This window comes from Sander lucioperca, chromosome 16, assembly GCF_008315115.2.
Source record: "Sander lucioperca isolate FBNREF2018 chromosome 16, SLUC_FBN_1.2, whole genome shotgun sequence".
NCBI lineage: Eukaryota > Metazoa > Chordata > Actinopteri > Perciformes > Percidae > Sander > Sander lucioperca.
Genome location: NC_050188.1, coordinates 960,001 through 978,371, shown reverse-complemented (window position 1 = coordinate 978,371; position 18,371 = coordinate 960,001). Strand labels below are relative to the sequence as shown.

Sequence of the window (18,371 nt, the reverse complement as noted above, 5' to 3'; positions counted from 1 at the left end):
TAGTATCTTACATAGTTTGCAGTCCTGTGTGTGTACAGTATGCGTGGATGTGACAGTGTTCCTGTAGTCCGTCAGAGTTGCAGGGTGTGGCCGTCTTGTCACAGTTTTCTCCGGAGTATCCCTCCATGCAGGATCCTCTCCGACACACACCACCGCTGCCTGGACGGTTATCACACACACCATGCACGCAGCGACACTCTGAAGAACCACAAACACACACCGTATGATCATTTCAGGTTAGTCAGTGTGTATTAGTGGAATAATGTCACACCATGCAAAACACAGCACCTCCATCATTAGGTCAAAATTTTAGTTTGTCCAATACTTTGGTTATTAACCATGTAACCGAAAACTAATGGCATTCCCATCAGTACAGTACTTTGTGTTTAGTGCTTATTGGCAAATGTTAGCATGCTAACACGCTACAGTAAGATGGTGAACATGCTAACATGCCTATAAGCTATATGCCTATATCATTGTGAGCATGTTAGCATTTAGCTCAGAGCACTGCTGTGCCTAAGTACAGATACAACAAGTCATTAGCATGGCTCTAGACTTTTAGTCCGTGCCCAAAATCACTCCCTATTTACTAGTGCACTATATTTACTGTCCTCTATTTTAGTTGAGTGTCCACATTCTGAGTTTGTAAATGTATCCACTGCAGTATATAGTGTCCTCAAATATACAGTATACAATGGAACAAATAAAGTAGTGTCCATGGCATGGACAATGCAATGCTCTGCATTTTATAAATGGGACAATTACTGTTGTGAGACTCTACAGCTGTCAGTGACAAGACACAAAACAATAATGATTAACAGGTGTCTGAAATCTCAATCTGCCACTCCCTATAGAGTTAACTACTGAGTGTCTATTATATAGGAAGTAGTGAATGAAGAGAAAGAGTTAAAGTGTTAAGTTGCTCTTCAAATGCGGAGGATCGGTAACCTTCATCACAGTTGTCTCCGTGCTTGGATGGATCCGCACAGATGTGACAGGCGACACCCCTGAGGCCTGGCTGACAGCTGCACGAGCCGTTGCCGTGGATACCGTCAAAACACTGCATGTGGTAAAGAAAATAAAATTGAAAAAAAATAAAAATAAAACACATCAGCTGACAAATGCTTTAGTGAGAGTTGTTTGTTTTTCGCTCACCGTTCCTTTGTCGTAGCAGGGATGCTGGAATCCTCCAATACAGGGTTTACAGTCCGGACCATAGAAACCTTTACAACACTGTGCTACCTGTTAAACAAACAAACACATACACACACACACACTTTAAAGATAAGGACTATTTCACCATTTGACTGCTGGGATCTGCACAGTAAAACCATCGACTCTGTGTCAGTAGGGTCTTTTAGAAATTGGTGGGTTGTTCTTTTTCTAACTTTCTGGTTGTGGTCACACCATACTCTCCCTCTAGTTGTTGTGAGCAAAGACCAAAACAATGGACTGAAAAACATCTTAAAGCTCAGTAGAGAGTGATAAAAATCTTTGGTTTCATTATTACAAGTGACCCTATTCACATACAAGTAGTCATGTTGTTCTTTTTTTTTGTAATACAAAAATATTGATTATAGCCAAATTGTCATCTAATCTTTTTTTCATTTATCATGTCCTCTAGATTTCAGTGAGATTCTAGTGACATTTCTGATTTGTGCAAAGGGGATTGGTAGGTGGTCACTAAAGGATTCATTTTGTATTTCTCTGTTTCTACGTAACTAACGTATTGGCCCAAATATAAACTGTGTTTTCTTTCCTGGAAATACGTATAAAAAAGTAGGGGCGGTCTCATATTCGGGGTCTAGACTTATAAATGTCAGTATACATTCACAACAGATGGTGCCAAATAGCAAGCCTCCAGGCAGCGAGGATGACGTTCTGTGGGAGGAGCCAGTGGAACCAGAGCATGGGAGTAATGATAGTCAGAGTGAACTGAGGCACAGGCCCCATACTTCAGTTCCAACGAGAGAGTAGTAACCAAGCTCGACCCACACACAATAGACAATCTGTTTAGGTCTGAACCTGACCCGAGCCTGACACAGTTAATGTAAACTGAAGCACTGAGTTTGAGTTATGCTGTCTAGAGCGCAGCTCAGGACGCATTCACCTGTTCCTGTCCATATGCCTGTCTGGGACGCTGCTGAAGCTGTGCAACGGCTGGCAGAAATCAACAGACACTATATTTTCACTAAAAATAACTTGAACATGGTTGTGTTTTTCAAAATTCTGAACTAAATTTTTCTCCATTTTAACACCAATCTAAGGGAACAAGAAGAGAGTGATAAACAAAAATGTCCAGCTCCACCGGGTTCTACCATTTGTGAAAGTGTCAGTAAATGTCAAAACCAGTGATCTCTGAAACTCTGTTAGAGTCTCTGCATGTTCTACAGCAAGAGGAAGGAACACAGTGATGTGAAGGCACCATTAGTATAGCCTGGAAATCCAGATCCAAATCCGAAAGATTAAGGGACTGGCATTGAGTGATGAAAATGGCCCAACTCAAGGGGCGGCACCAATCACTCATTTGAAAATCTCACTGCACGCAATTGGATAACACTACGACCAATCAGAACAATACACAGGGTGACGTATCCAGAGCCCCAAACGCTTAGCTACCAGCGGAGCTAACTGGTAGATTAAACTGTCGTCATCTATTTAGCTCGCCTCTGGCCTGCCTATATCAGATACACCGATGTGATTGGTGCAGCTCAGCTACAAGGGCATAGTTAATGAGCATCATTACTCAATGCCAGAGTGACTCGTTGAGCAAATTCAAATTGTGCTCTCGCGAGAACTCTGGATTTCCAGGGTACCATTAGTAGTAAAGACGGCTGAAATGTAGATGAATGAAGCTAAAAATAAAACTCACCTTTCTAGTGGCGTTGCAGAATTTGGCGCAGCCTGTACTGAGTGTCGGCCTGAGGGGGGACGTGACGTATTCACAGCCGATCTGATGACTGTCCTGGAGACAGAGATTTGTTAATGGAGATTTGTTAGCTTTCTGTTCTCGTCCATATCACCCACCAGGTGTCATTGGTTAGAAAAGTATTGTGGTAAAATCTGTGCAGAAAATGCTGAACTGAATGCATGATTTAGCTGAACCTTTAAAGCAAAACTTCTGGAATATGGATCTGGCAATCAGAACAAAAGCAGGGAATTATAATTCTTTCAAAAGAAGAATGTAATACAGTATTTAATTTTCAGAAAATAATCTAAATTCCCATATTCTGTACTGTTGCACAATTCCTTTTTGATTGCTAGAGCTGTCAGTGTATAATTTATACTCTGTTCTGATTGGCTGGCTGTCACTCTGAGAGGACAGGTGTTACAGTATTTTATTTTTCTGACACCAATTATAATCTGTGCTTTCATTCAGTGGATATAAATAATAAAATACATCACCATAAGACTTTCTAACCCTCAAACCTTTTGTTCTGAAGGTCAAAGGTCACATCACAAGTGTTATTGTTCACATGAACACAACTTTACTGAAAGCTCATAGCTCATCCATATATTTTTTTACCTTACAGTTCATTCATCTCTGCTCATGGATTGTCAAACTGACTTGCGATGTATCAATCCGTTTGCACAGACTTCCACATCAATATTTGATTGTCTACTGCATGACCCCTATGGGGGCTCTGTAGAAAAGAACAGAATAGAATAGAAATGTTGCAGTGATAATGATGTGTTCGTACCATTTCAGTGGTGCCATCAGGACATTCGGTCTCATAGAGGTAACTGCAGTGAACACATGGACTCTGAAAACACACAAAAAGAAATGAAAACGTTAGCATTGCTGTTAGCTTTAAGCTTCTATCGGCCTGTTTAATCTCTCTGCGTGATTGATTGTAAATCTGGTGATGCGGATTAAAGTCTAATTTGTCTATGACAACTATTGCTTTCACTGCTGACATGTTAAAGTGGTCAGTTAGACGTACCTGGTAGATGGATTAGAGTTACAATCCTTGACAGATGTGCACACTTTTTAAAAGCCCATTTTTATTTGGTTTATAATATGGGTTTTTTTGTCCATCCAACACATGAATTGTATGAAATACTTTTCTGTTATGTCTGAAATGATTGCAAGCTGCGTCTAGACAACAGTCAACACTTCAGTAACAGTGTGACATACTTATGAGTAATTGGTTAGACTATGGTGCTGGTAAAGGAGTTCAGTCCCTCAAAGCCTCCTGTTATGTTGCGTGGCTGAGCAAGAAGCAAAATAAACAGTGTTTGTTCCTAAGAAGAAGTGTGAAATATTCTGTTTATTAGTACAAGTTTAGGCGAACCCAAAATCCAGCGTTACATCATGAAAAGTTATGTCCACCAATTTGTTTTTGAATGACGTCACATTAAAGTCTCAGTGTGTAACGTGTTTAGTTGTTCATTATCAAAATCTGTGTTGCCCGTTCACAAACTTGTCCTTTTTCATGAATATTTACCACCACCATCAATTCCAAGTATTCCTATTGGCTTGAAATTTTACATTTGCATGAACTGGGGGTAGACGCTCCATATTCATGCGCCATCTTAAAATACCTTATCCGGTAAGGGACATACAGGACATACTGCTCCGCCTTTCGCGTTTTCGCTGTCACATGATAAACTCACAGGTGCTGCTAATGCTGCTAATGGGTATCGTAGCTTCCCGGCCCCGGCAAGTTTGAAGAAGGAAACATGGAGGACCACACGTATTCAAAATCCAAATTTCAGGAACAGGAGTTTTCTTCTTCGCCCAGAAAAATATAAAGGATATTGAAAAGAGCAAGAGACCGGCGTCATCAGAAAAAAGTGTGAAGGCTACCGTAGCTGTAATACGTACTTTGAACTGCGTGGTGCGAGAGAGTTGATTGCGATATATGATCTCAACGCTTGATGGGAGAAATTCCTACACACTGGACCTTTAAACAGAAAACATCTTCACTTATATGAATAGATGTTATGTTGCTTTACCAAGGCTTGTATTACAAAGCTATGACTTTCTGAGAAAATGTTCTGTTTTAATTAGAGAACTGACAGCAAATTAGAGCGGTGGAGCGAAAGGGGAATGACATGCAACAGGTGCCCAGTCAGACTCGAACAAGAGACGTGGTTCAGAGTCGCCGCTGTACAATGGCGTCCCGTAACCCCGCAACCAAATAATAATTGTAATAGGAAAAAAGGTTTTAGCCTAGTTGTAATAAACTAAAACACCATTTGATTTTGTCGGCCATCAGTCATTGCGTGTCGAGCCATGCCCCATCAGTATTAATTATACCTGTTCTAATTGGAGGAGAGGGGGCAGAGGCAGATTCATTAGAATGCAGCCGATCATTTTTCAGCAGTTGAAAATGCCAAAATGGTGAAAGAATTATCACAAGCACCCTAAAACCATTTTAACCTGTCCAATCAAATAAAATGTAGCTGAACTAGGCAAAAAAAAGCCTAATCTGACAACAGTGTGTGTAAAATAAAATAAATAAAAAATTAAAACGTTAGCCACTGTGAGCTAGTTAGCTACTGTTAGACAAATTTTAGTCTCTCATTGCCAGCCCTTCCTCCACAGCGCGGCGGAGGAGGGTCTGGCTAGTCCACACAGTATTCTGGGATGGGAGAAAAACGTGCTCTGGTTTATCGGCATTTCTTCAAACCAATCATAATCATCTTGGGAGGCACTAAGTGCTGGGCGGAGCAACGCTGCCGCTGCAAAATAGCCTCGGGAAGGAACTTGTTTTGGTGGAACATGTGTACATTCAAAGGTTGTTTTAGTCGTGCGAGAGAAAAAAGATTAGACAGATGGTCTAGCTAGCTGTCTGGATTTACCCTGCAGAGATCTGAGGAGCAGTTAACCATAGTCCTCATAAATCCTCATAAAATGCCTCATAAAATGCCAACATAAAGAAAGCGGAAGGTAACAGACATCCAGCCCAAAATTAGGGACATTTGGCGGATTTTCCGTTTGCACCTGAACAATCCTGGAAATGAAATGTCGTCAATAAAGACTAGACAAATCTTATAATGAATTGGCCTGTTAACTCTGCAGCTCTCACTGAGTTTGATTCAGAGTCTGTGTGTGTTACTGTTTGTTTGTTTGTTTGTTGTCAGAGTTTGATTTGACTCTCTGCCTCCCGCTGCTCACCACGGTGATCTTGCTCTCGATGACGTCACAGCGATGAGGCAGGATGGGGAGGATGGATGGCGGGTACAGAAGCCCCTCAATCATATGGATGATCCCGTTGGACGCCACAATGTTGGTGCTCGCCAGACGGACGCCCTTTTCGCCCAGTAGGATTTCACCCTGGAGAGGGAAGGTGGGGGGGGGAACCTAGCGTTAATGGAAACTGCTAATATTTCAGTAAATTAGTCAGGAAACAAGTCACATTATGAGTGAAGAACCAATCAGAGACACTTACATCATTGGACACAGTGATGGTGACAATCTGATTGGCCATCGTCTGAATCTGAGGGAGAGTAGCCAACTCGTCGACTGTCAGCTACAGACAGAAAAAATAATCATCAACAAAAACACACAAAAGGTGTTGGACAGAAAAAACAATATTCTTAGTGCCTCAACAGCAGCGGAACTAAAAATGTAAAGTTTGTCCTGATGGTGGCGTTAAAGGAAAGGTCATGGGGGCATTACATCTAAAGGGTTTATGCTCTGAAGAGCAGGAATGTGATCAGGAAATAGGAAAATTTGCCTACAAAGAATAATACGTGTAGATGTGGCCTGTTAGATTATGACATATCTTGCTCTGGACCAACGGGTTGGACAGAAAAGCATTTCTTTCTACGCTTTCTTTGCAAGCAGAGTAAAAAAGACAAAAAGGAAGAAAGAAGTTGGAAGGGAAAACTGATGGATGGATAAATTGATGGAGGGAGCGTGTGTGTCTTACCGCAGCCCGGAAGAAAACATGGTGTCTGAGGAGTTCCTGAAGTTTATGTTTGGCCTTGTAAAAAAGAGCAGAATATCATTAAAAAATCCTGATAATCCTCACATAAGCATAATGATAGCCAAAAAAATGCTAACAATTGGTAGCTGGGGTGGTTGCTGACATTATGTTCGGAAATTACTGAGCCTTTTTTTTTTTTTTAAATAAAACTGGATATTGGTGAGCCATTTCTTGAGATTGACATCTTCAATAGGAACCAATGGTTTTGGGGTTGAGAGGCACAGACAGTGTCAGGAAGTGAAAGAGTTAACGGTTTTCATCTTCTTTATCATTTAAAGGTCCCATGACATGGTGCTCTTTGGATACTTTTATATAGTCCTTAGTGGTCCCCTAATACTGTATCTGAAGTCTCTTTCCCAAAATTCAGCCTTGGTACAGAATTACAGCCACTAGAGCCAGTCCCACAATGAGCTTTCCTTAGTATGTGCCATTTCTGTGTCTGTAGCTATTGAGGAGGAGAGAGAGGGGCGGCAAGGTGGAGAATGGGGGTGTGGCCTTGACCAACTGCCACTTTGCTCGTTTGAAAGCCATGATGTCTCTCTCTCTTTCATGGGTGGGCCAAATTCTCTGGGCGGGCAAAGCAGAGAAAGGGGAGGTACCTTCCTCCTTATGACATCATAAGGAGCAAGATTCCAGATCGGCCCATCTGAGCTTTCATTTTCTCAAAGGCAGAGCAGGATACCCAGGGCTCGGTTTACACCTATCACCATTTATAGCCACTGGGGGACCATAGGCAGGCTGGGGGAACTCATATTAATGTTAAAAAACCTCATAAAGTGAAATTCTCATGCCATGGGACCTTTAAAGTGACCTGTATGTTATCTGCACTAATCACAAATACACTAAACAAATTAAAAGATAAGTACTATTTACACCTACGTCATTAAGCATGTACAAGATGCTGCCGTCTCTGGATTTGTCCACAGCCTGATTGGTGGGGACGAACACAGTCAGGGGCCCTGGACCATGCAAGGGGGGCGGTGACCCACAGTTCTACAAACACACACACACACACACACACACAAAAGACATGAACCTCAAAACTCTTTAAATGCTGCCTATCTCTCCGTTACTACACCACGCAACCTGCTTCAACATGTGAAGAAGTTGAAAGACTGACAGACCTGCTGTGACTAGTAGTGGTTGCTAAGCTATGATTGGACAATCACTGTTCAGGAGAGAAGAATCAGGACTGCTTCATCTTACTGATCAATAACATTCAACTGATTTCTTCTCATGTGGGGATAAAAGCAAACATCTGTATGTTATTGGCCAGAACAAAATACTCACATCAACCAGAGACAGGAAGCGGTTGTATTTTTCATCCTTAGTCAGAATCTCTCCGATAGTCTTATCAGCAAACTGGACACAAGAAAAAGATAATCAAATGACTGACATTTACTTTCATAGGCTGCTATGTAGACTGCATTGTTTTAATAACCCTAATGCAGTTAGCAGGGAATCATCTGGTATACATTTAACTGGACATAAAAAGGTTTTCCGCCACATTGGGTAATTTATTTTAAAGATGATGTGAATATTAAAAATTTAAATGTGTTATACCACTAGCAAACTCCTTGAAGGAATAACTTATGTTTATGTTGTGTGTGTCAAGGTAGAGAGAGAGAGAGAGAGAGAGAGAGAGAGAGAGAGAGAGAGAGAGAGAGAGAGAGAGAGAGTTAGCAGTTAGCAGTAACATGTTGTAAATGTAGTAGTGCAGTGTGTGTACAGTTTAGGCTATTTCTCAGTGAATAAATGCTACAGTACAACTTCTCCAGACCCAAGCAGAGTTCCAGTGTCTTGCTTGCCACCTGCTGATTAAAGTGAAGGGTGTTAGCCCCCAACTCTAACTCAGTTAAGGCAAAATAATTGTGTTAACCTCAGTGTGGAGTTTTTGGTAAAGTGACCCTTTAACTCACCTGCTCATCACGAAGAGGCCTGTCAGAAAGTGTGTTTGTGATTGGCCGGTCGATGATGTGGATGATCCCATTGGCTGCTGGGAGGTCTTCCTGGATGACGGTGTACAGTCTGCTGGGGTTGTCCATCAGGATGAACCTCTACATCAACCAGACAGAGATAAGCAGTGTGTTTATGTGTACTTAAGTGACCTGGTTATTGAGACTTTCTGCAATTAGCTGATTTCTTAAACATTGGAAAATAAGAATCCAGGTTTAGGCTGATGTGTAAGGCCACATTGCCAGATGAGCTTAACACCTTTAATATTTGCTTTGATCTCGTCAACAGAGTCAGCTGCCAAGTCTGCCCCACCTTTGAAGGACCAACAGATTACAGAGCAGCTTCTTTCCTCAGGCTGTAAGACTACTCAACTCATCCTTCGTACTACATCATGATAAATAATTTTTGTTTTGTTATTGTGTAGCATAAAGCAGTGGTTCTCAGATCTTTTTCACATTAAGGAATCCTAAACTGACACAAATTAGACCACGGACCCCCATCTGATAAGACTTTGTCCTCTACCTGATAGAATTTTTGCTTTAAGATGTGTGAAGAAGACATGTAGCCTGATTTCTAACAGGTGTTTTTACATAAAATGTGTATGACAGAAACTTCAGATAGGGAACATATGGTAGCAGTGTGGCATTGTAAAAAGGAATCCTCATTACTGTATAGTACAATTTGCTGACAGTGCATCAAAACAATTAAATCCAGAATATTTCATTTCATTGTTTTGTTGGTCCAAATGTGCAACAGTGTCACATATTAGTGGTGAGGAGAGAAATCTGATTAATTATCAACTGCACGTAAACATGATCTCAGCAGTACAAACTAAATTCAACTCAATTTCACTATTGTATTGGAGTGGTGGCAGAACTCTCAGATATCTCCAAAAATCACTGGAAACTAATGAAACATGATCGGTCATCTAACAAAAAAGCAAGGTGTGTGTGTGTGTGTGTGTGTGTGTGTGTGTGTGTGTGTGTGTGTGTGTGTGTGTGTGTGTGTTATTTTTCTTTCCTAATATCTCGAGAACCATTCATCCCTTCTACTTCACACTTTGCAGGTGTATAGCTACCCAAGGACGTGCACAGTGTTACATTTGGTGCAGGTGCATATGTGACATGTTCAATATTAATAAACTTGGAATAAACCGTAAGGACCGCTGTTGTGCAGCAGCAAGGGCGGGGCTTCAGGGCTCTGCAGACCGACTGCTGCCAGAGGCTCTGTTTTACCAAAAGACAAATATTACTACAAACAAATCGGGAAAAAATATAAAAAAAAACAAACATCTTTTAGTGTAAACGCTTCATGATTTTGTGTGTCATCCTCACAGGAAGCGCCAAGATTTTCACTGACTAAAGCTGGGTCCTGTGTTGTATTGTGTTTTGTGCATTGTTGTTGTTTTTGTGGTGGTGGTGAAATCTTTTTTTGTGATTGTGATTACTGTCATTTATAGAGTGTTGTGTTTGGCGTGGACCCCAGGAAGAATAGCTGCTGCTTTCGGCTAAAGCTAATGGGGATCCTAATAAATTAAATAAATAAAATGAAATAAACAATTTAACTTTCTTAATGAACGCTTTTGTTCCCCAAAAACAGGGACGCACGCAGAAGAAGCAAACCAGGAAAATGCTTGGGGCCCCCCAGAAAAAGGGGCCCCTGATGGCCACACATATTGGCACGTTTTGCAAGGAGAACTATAAACCCCTTTAAACCATAAACCCTATACTATACTAAACTATACAGTGCACCACCTGCTGCCCCTAAACCCCCCTAAATGGGCCCCCTTCTTTGCTGCTAGAAGGGGGCCCACTTAGGAGATTTCTAGCTGTTTTGCAGTCAGGAGAAAAAGCTTGACAAAGCTCCACCCCCTCACTGACTCAACACAGACAATCAGGAAACAGCTTATCATTTTGTGTTCCTGAGAGGAGACGCACACTGAGACAGACAGGCAAACAATAATATTCATTTTAGCACCAAAAGTATCACGTCCACTGAGAGGACAGCTGCAGGTGGGAACACTGGGAACACTGGAATTACTGGTATACTGAATACTTGAACTTCAACCTGCTACTAATTCCATATAATCACCTGGGCGAGGCACAACTCAAAGTGAAAGTAAATTTCTAGACTGACTGACGTTCCGTTCTGCTTGTTGTTTTCAGCTTCACTCAGAGACAAAATGTCTTCCAGATCAGAGGAGGATCTTTCCTGTCCTGTCTGCCATGACATCTTCAAAAACCCTGTTGTTCTGTCATGTAGCCACAGCTTCTGTAAAGATTGTCTGCAGAAATGGTGGAGGGGGAAACAAATACGTGAGTGTCCATGCTGTAAGAGAAGATCTTCAAAGAGTGATCCGCCTCGTAATCTTGCATTAAAGAACCTGTGTGAGTCCTTCCTTTTGAAGAAAGAAAGAAAGAGAGGTTCAGCAGGGTCTGAGACTCTCTGCAGTCTGCACTCTGAGAAACTCAAACTCTTCTGTCTGGACCATCAGCAACCTGTGTGTGTCATCTGTAGAGATTCAAAAACTCACCATAACCACAGATTCAGACCCATCGATGAAGCTGCACAGGATCACAAAGAGGAGCTCCAGAAATTTCTGAAGCCCTTACAGGAGAAACTGAAGTTCTTTAAAGAAGTTAAAGGAAACTGTGATCAAACAGCAGAACACATTAAGGTCCAGGCCGGACACACAGAGAAGCAGATTAGGCAGCAGTTTAAGAAGCTTCACCAGTTTCTAGAAGAGGAAGAGGAGGCCAGGATCTGTGCTCTGAGGGTGGAAGAGGAGCAGAAGAGTCAGAGGATGAAGGAGAAGATTGAGGCTCTGAGCAGAGAGATAGCAGCTCTTTCAGACACAGTCAGAGCCACAGAGGAGAGGCTGAGAGCTGAAGACGTCTCTTTCCTGCAGAACTACAAGGCTGCTGTGGAAAGAGTCCAGCAGCTGCCCCTGCTGGATGATCCACAGCTGATCTCAGGAGCGCTGATAGATGTGGTCAAACACCTGGGCAACCTGAGCTTCAACATTTGGAACAAGATGGAGGAGAGGGTCTCCTACACTCCTGTGATTCTGGATCCTAACACTGCTGACCCAGAACTTGTCGTGTCTGGAGATCTGACCAGTGTGAGATCTGGAGAGCCACAAGGGCTTCCAAAAAACCCGGAGAGGATAAAATTCTCCTGCTCTGTCCTGGGCTCGGAAGGCTTTAACTCAGGGACTCACAGCTGGAGCGTGGAGGTTGGAGACAACAAGGACTGGGAGCTGGGAATGTTGGGCGAGTACATCCAGATGAACGGACGCCTTCAATCTGTATTGTGGAGAATTTTGTTCTCTAACAGTAAATTCACAGCGTTCTGCACGTCAGATCCAGAGGAAGATCTGCCAGTGAAGAAGCCGCTCCGGAGGATCACAGTTCATCTCGACTTTGACAAAGGAAAGCTGTCTTTCTTTAATCTTGATACTAACACACACATACACACCTTCACACACACTTTTACTGGCACCCTGTTTCCATACATTTACACTGAGAATCCCCTTCCACTGAAGATTTTATCAGTGAAGGAGAATCAGATTAATATGATAGGGTGACCAATATGACTATATGTACCGTGAGACGAAGTCTGTCAACTGTCACAGATTTTTTTTGACCATTTACCAATGTGTCTTTTATTAATATCTCTGGTTGTATTAGGCCACTGGGTATACTGCTGCATATTAGGGCAATGTTGGATTTAAAGGATTATTGGATCAATGTGATGAAGCTCAATCATTTTATTTTCACAAGTTGTGTGCTTGTTTGTCAAGGCACATATTACTAAGATTATACAAATACTAGGATGGCAGGATATACAGTATTGGGAATGGTGTGCTATGACTTTTGGTAGCAATGTGGCAATTCATTTTTTGCAAAAATCACAAAGAAATTAACTCGTGTTGCATTAGAGATTTCCCAAAATCAAATAGTGTATACTGTGATTAAGGATTTTATACCTAACCCACACCCCCAGGTTATATTTACATATGATGTTGTGAGTTATTCAGAGGAATATACGTCTCTTTCCTTATTGTCTTGCAGCAATTATTGGATTCTGAGTGAATGCAGAGCTTCATCATGCCTGTATTCTGTGTGTCTGTGTCAAGTTAAGGTTTTGCGTCAGTATGAGACACAAAGGGCAAATGGTGGTTGGAAAATTAGAACACTGTTTTTGGCTGGGGGTTACACATCCACGTGGGGCCCAAAGGCTCTTTGTTGACGGCCAGAAGCGTCCCGACCATGGTCCTGGCTCTCCGAAATAAGAAGAAAAGATCCAGGCAGAGGGCAGGGTCTCTGCAGCTACAGACACCACCACACACTTCTAGTGGGTCATTACATATGTAGTCTCGCATTGCCAGACCTCAGTAAGGAACTTGTTTTGGTGGAACATGTGCATGTAAGGAGGAGAGCTCTGGAATAAAAATGGCTGTCGAGTGTGTGATGAGAATTTTACTCTAGATCAATATAATTTGATTGACGGTTCATGCTTGGAGGATGTTTCCCGAATCAACCAGAGTTTAGGATGGCAACACAAAGAAAGCGGAAGGTGAGGGACATCCGGGCCGAAAATGAGAGACATCTCCAGTGGCACCTGAACAATCCCGTAAATGAAATGTCGTCGATATAGACTATTACATATGTGACGATTGAGAGGGATTACTTTTGTATTAGTCTATACATGTTTTTGAGGAAAGCACTGTATATTATACTGTTAAATAAATAATGCAAATGGGAAATTTGTATGGGAATGGAAATGTTCTATTCATATATACTCTTTAAATCATTAAAACATGTTTTTCAAACAAAATCCTTTTTATGTTTTCCAAAATAAGACAAACAGTGAATGCATGTTTAATTTTAGAACTTAAAATACTGTCTAACACTTGCGAAATGATGGGGTTGGTGGTTTTGTGCTATACAAATACAATTGACTTCAACAAAATTAGGAATCTGACCAAATTTTTCTTTGGATTATGCTGATTATGGGACCAATAAAATTAAGTTTAAAAAATAACCATTTTCATTGATTGTGTGTTGTGTCCTTGTGATCATCTTCAACTATCTAGGCAGTTTCAACATGTATACTGTACCTCATGATGACTTTTCCATCATCAGGATCACTGGAAACTTTCTTCCATCTACAGTTTGGCTGTGCTGACTGCTAAACATTCATACTACGGTTTTAACTTTTTAAGATGCAGGTCAACGACATGAAGCGTTTACAGTCACATCAGTACATTAAAACTAAACAATGTCCTCTGAACTCCAAATCATTGTAAATCTTTACATTATATATGTGAGGACTAAACGGTTTCAGTTTTATGTCCAGCGGCGGACTGGGACAAAAATTTGGCCCTGGCAAATCCGTCCCTTACCGGCCCAATTTCAGATGGGGACATTATTCACTTTATAATTGCTAAAAACAGCCTCACGTGAGATTATAGCAGCATGAGGCGCATTTACAGGCTTTCATAATTAAATATTACACACACTGGAGCAATTCATAAAACTTTCAAATAAACTACCATGGCAATAAATAAATAAACTTGCATAATTTTGTCAAACTAGTGTGAAATTCCAGTGTTGCCACATTTTTTTCTTTTTTCCAGCAGACCAAATCGGCCCAAGAGTTCATCGGCCCTTCTGGCATTCGCCAGAATTGCCAGATTACCAGTCCGCCTATGTTTATGTCATTAACTTATCTAGTTCAAAGAGTTGTGTTACCTTGTTGTCTTTGCTCCTCAATGTGGCTCCTCCATACAGGTTGAAGTCACGTCCCTCCAAATCCTTGTAGAGGTGCTGACCCAGGATCAGGTGGTTTTTACACACCAGCTCCTCATTTACGCCCTGTAGAGACAGTGTAGGTGAGTAGATCAATACACTGGAATCTATTTATTGATCATTTTCTACCTTGTAGTTGCTGCACTCTCTCTTTTCCAAAATATATAAAGAGCAAAAGTTTTAAAGGCTCAAAACTGGGAGATTAAACAAAGCTGCAAACTGTGAATGAAGGGAATCCAACAGAAGTCCAACTGATGCAACAACAAAATACATTTCACTTGGCATGTCACTCACAGTAAAAAGAGACATATTTAATTAAAAATTATTTTATTAATTAAATTAATACAAAAAACAAAAAAAATTATTATTAAAAATTATTAATTATATAAAAATTATTCTGAGATACATCTGAGATTTACTCTGGGTTCAAAGGGTGTTTTGGGTCTTTTAACTTTCTGCTTTGCCCAGAATTAATCAGGCACCCCAGATCACTCCATAGCCATGTGGAGGCTCTCTCAGCAGCCTCTGGTGTGGTCCTGTGGTCAGTAGCTTTGTCTGGTTTTGTATATGGTCTGTATATTATGTACAGCTTGATTTCAATAATTTTCAAAGGAAACCTGCACCAACCTGCTGAATTTTAAACAGCTTTGATTGACACTTCTTTAGAGCCAAAAAGCTGATTTCACAGCTGAAATGCTTCATAGACTCAACAATCTATAGTATGGTTACAATATCCAGTGCACTTCTGTGTTTCTGTGCTAAAGGAACATTGACGAGATCAATAAAACAAGCACATATTGGCAATGGCTGCGACCGTGTACACTCATGCATTCACACACACACACAACCCTAACTCACACGTGACCTCCATGGCAAATTTCAGCCTCTTAGGGCTAAAAAGAAATGTGGCCGCCAAAGGGTGTGGACATTTTTGTGGACAAACAAAGCGAGCTCTAGAGCTGCTAGTCACAGCTGATGGAACTATGAAATGGTAGAGTGAAATAGACAGTCAGGGCGTTATCTACAGACAGACAGACAGACAGACGACCTACAGTCAGAGGGGTTTTCAGCAGGGGGATGAAAGCTGTGAATGGTCCGTTGTGACTCAGCAGCAGTGAACAGCCTTTCTCTGAAAACACACACACATATACCAAAGGTCAAAGGTTGTAGAGTAGAGGCAAGTCGAAAAATTACGTGTCTTATTTTACAAATAATGTTAAAGACATAAGTCTGTGGTGTCACTGTTTTTTTTAATGAATACAGTTTTGGTCGTAATTGTGCTTTCATAAATATAATCCAGAAAGAAAAATTATAAGTTGGTCTTTAATCATATTACCAATTTGAGGAATCTAATTGAATTGAATTTATGTTGAGCCAGTAATTCACAAGACTGAAAACAGTTCAGTTCAGTTTAGTATAAGAACATTTTTTTACAGTGTATTTGTGGTTATTTTACCAAACATAGCGATGGCGCCGGTCAGATTTTCTCTCTGGCTTCCACTCCTGTCCAGCTCTATCAGCCGCTCCATCAGGTTACCATAGCAACGCCATCCGTCACCAATCCGACCCGCATCACAAACACACCTGAGAGAGAGGGGGAAACTAATGACACTACTGTACAACAATACACACATATTCAGACAAAAAAATCTAAAAGAGTAACAGTGTCTAACATTGGCTAGTCTTGAGTCGGAAGTGCATTTTCAAGATAATTGCCTGACATCCGGCGTGTGTGCCATATATTTTGGATTTTGGGTATAGATCTGGTCTTATTCTAGAGAGCAACAGAGAGAAAGAGAGAAGCCGTGTTGGAGAGGAAGAGAGAAAGACAAAGAAAAACTAAGAAACTGGCTCTGGGTATACTTCTGGTTCTAGTCCTTGTCTAGTTCTAGTCTTGTGTCTAGATCTGGATCTAGCTCTAATTCTAGAGAGCAAAAGACAGACAAAGTGTTTGTGTGTCTGACCTGGGCTGTCCATCCAGTTTAGTTTGACAGTCAGCTGTGGGGTCACAGGTGTCCGCTGAGCAGGCAGAGACCAGCTGACAACCAAACTCAGCGTTGCCACCTACAGGGGACATGCCAAACATACACTCGCAGCTGGACTGCAAGACAAACAGACAGAAAAGAAAGATTCAAGATTTAACTCTGGATTCAATTCTGGATTTAAAGGTACAATATGTAATATATTTACTGTATTTAATCAAAAAATGACCACAATGTGTCATCAGATATTAAGGAAACATGCTAAGCTGAAATACTATGATTTCTGACAACAATGCTATAGCCAGTATTTTCTCTTTTTTGGAATTTCCGTTCCGTGACGGAATGTCTGTTTGTCTTTTGGCCTGTGTGTTGGTATCAACTGCCTGTTTTGACAGCCGGGCCGGGTTGCCAGATATACCTGTAAAAACACAAAGTAGTACAGCCATGGAAGCAGCAAACAAACGATCGGGATCAATGGAGATAGATTCATTCTACCAGCCCTAAAAAAAGAAACTTGCCATCTTTCTAAACTGTTGCATAACCAGAGACGAGGTAAAACACTGGTAAATATTGGAGATGCATTTAAAAGATGGAGACAGCTTAGAGCCTAAAAGGACAATGAGTTGACTAATTTCCTCCTAAACAGGTAAGCATTGAGCTTCATTCATTTGTATTACGGCTAATGTAAGGATAGTAATTTTCATTCATTTCAACATTCATGTGCTCCCATTAAATTATATAGAGTATAAGAGTTGGTTACTAGCAAAAAGAAATTAGACACAGCCGGTGAAGTGATCCTGACTGGTGCTAACGCGACCATGCTAATACACGCTAACTGCTAATGTAGGATCCATGACATATGCCAGAAACTGCAAGTTTGACTTCCTCATAATGGAAACATGCAATTTAACTTTGGCAAAACACCCAGTAGCCTGAATTGTTGGATTGGGACACAGTGTTCTCTACAGGTCGCTTTGCGATGTATGAAACGTTATGTTATGTTATTGTGGCTAACGTTACCATCGCCAGCTTCAAGGTTAGGATATGTTGGACAGCAAAATGATTCCCACTTTCTTACAAACTAGCATGCAACCATAATGTGTAATGTACTGACACAGTGTATAGACAAGCTGTGTAACGGGTCTGGAAGTAGTAGTACCGACAATCTCCCTCCTGCCAAAATTGTTCCCCTGCTTCTGTTCAGCGGGCATAGCTGACAGACAGTGACTGTGCCCTGGGTACAGACGACCGTGAGGTGGCGGTCTTTTTAGCGGATGTTGCAGTGACGTTAAGCCGAAAAAAGGTGGCTGTCAGTCGGGCACAAAGCTCTGCAAGGTCGCGGCCTTTTTAGCGGCCGTTGTTGAGGTTAGTCAATGAAAGGTGACTGTCATCTGGCCTCTAGCAACTCCGCTGCGCTGTAAAGTTATGTCTAGCAATGCCAAACTAGCATCAAGCTAAAATTGACATTGTGTGACATTGGGTTTAGCATTCTCAACCTGGCAACTCCCAATAACTTGGCTGGGGAGGAGGGGATCGGGGGAGACGACTCTTTTCAGTATTTTGAATTTGGACTGCTCAACCATTTTAAACGCTAGCTGTCAGTATTACATATTGGACCTTTAATATTAACTCGTTTATACTTGTTCTGATATCAACTCGCTGTGTTGATTCTCTCCTGGTTC

The 18,371-nt window shown here is 41.3% G+C and overlaps 2 protein-coding genes across 3 annotated transcripts in view; one reads left to right on the top strand and one right to left on the bottom strand.

The window, feature by feature from the left end:
- Positions 1-18,371, bottom strand: part of stab1 (stabilin 1) — a 111,416-nt gene that overhangs the window by 81,920 nt on the left and 11,125 nt on the right. The window contains exons 9-23 of the mRNA XM_031296783.2: positions 16,672-16,808; positions 16,164-16,291; positions 15,760-15,836; positions 14,651-14,773; positions 8,858-8,995; positions 8,229-8,300; positions 7,818-7,931; positions 6,882-6,935; positions 6,399-6,479; positions 6,125-6,283; positions 3,702-3,764; positions 2,873-2,965; positions 1,156-1,242; positions 949-1,060; positions 12-198 (exon numbers count right to left, since the gene is read on the bottom strand). Of these exons, the coding sequence (XP_031152643.1) occupies positions 12-198; positions 949-1,060; positions 1,156-1,242; positions 2,873-2,965; positions 3,702-3,764; positions 6,125-6,283; positions 6,399-6,479; positions 6,882-6,935; positions 7,818-7,931; positions 8,229-8,300; positions 8,858-8,995; positions 14,651-14,773; positions 15,760-15,836; positions 16,164-16,291; positions 16,672-16,808 (1,625 nt within the window). The remainder of the gene's footprint in view (positions 1-11; positions 199-948; positions 1,061-1,155; positions 1,243-2,872; positions 2,966-3,701; positions 3,765-6,124; positions 6,284-6,398; positions 6,480-6,881; positions 6,936-7,817; positions 7,932-8,228; positions 8,301-8,857; positions 8,996-14,650; positions 14,774-15,759; positions 15,837-16,163; positions 16,292-16,671; positions 16,809-18,371) is intronic.
- On the top strand, positions 10,780-14,067 carry LOC116047798 (tripartite motif-containing protein 35-like). 2 transcript variants are annotated; one of them, XM_031296784.2, is made up of 2 exons: positions 10,780-10,936; positions 11,060-14,065. In XM_031296784.2, the coding sequence occupies exon 2, from the start codon at positions 11,077-11,079 to the stop codon at positions 12,478-12,480; it is 1,404 nt and encodes a 467-aa protein (XP_031152644.1). In that variant the 5' UTR covers positions 10,780-10,936; positions 11,060-11,076; the 3' UTR covers positions 12,481-14,065. The 2 variants fall into 2 exon arrangements, with proteins under 2 accessions (XP_031152644.1, XP_031152645.1); XM_031296785.2 differs by having other exon boundaries at positions 10,787-10,906; positions 11,060-14,067.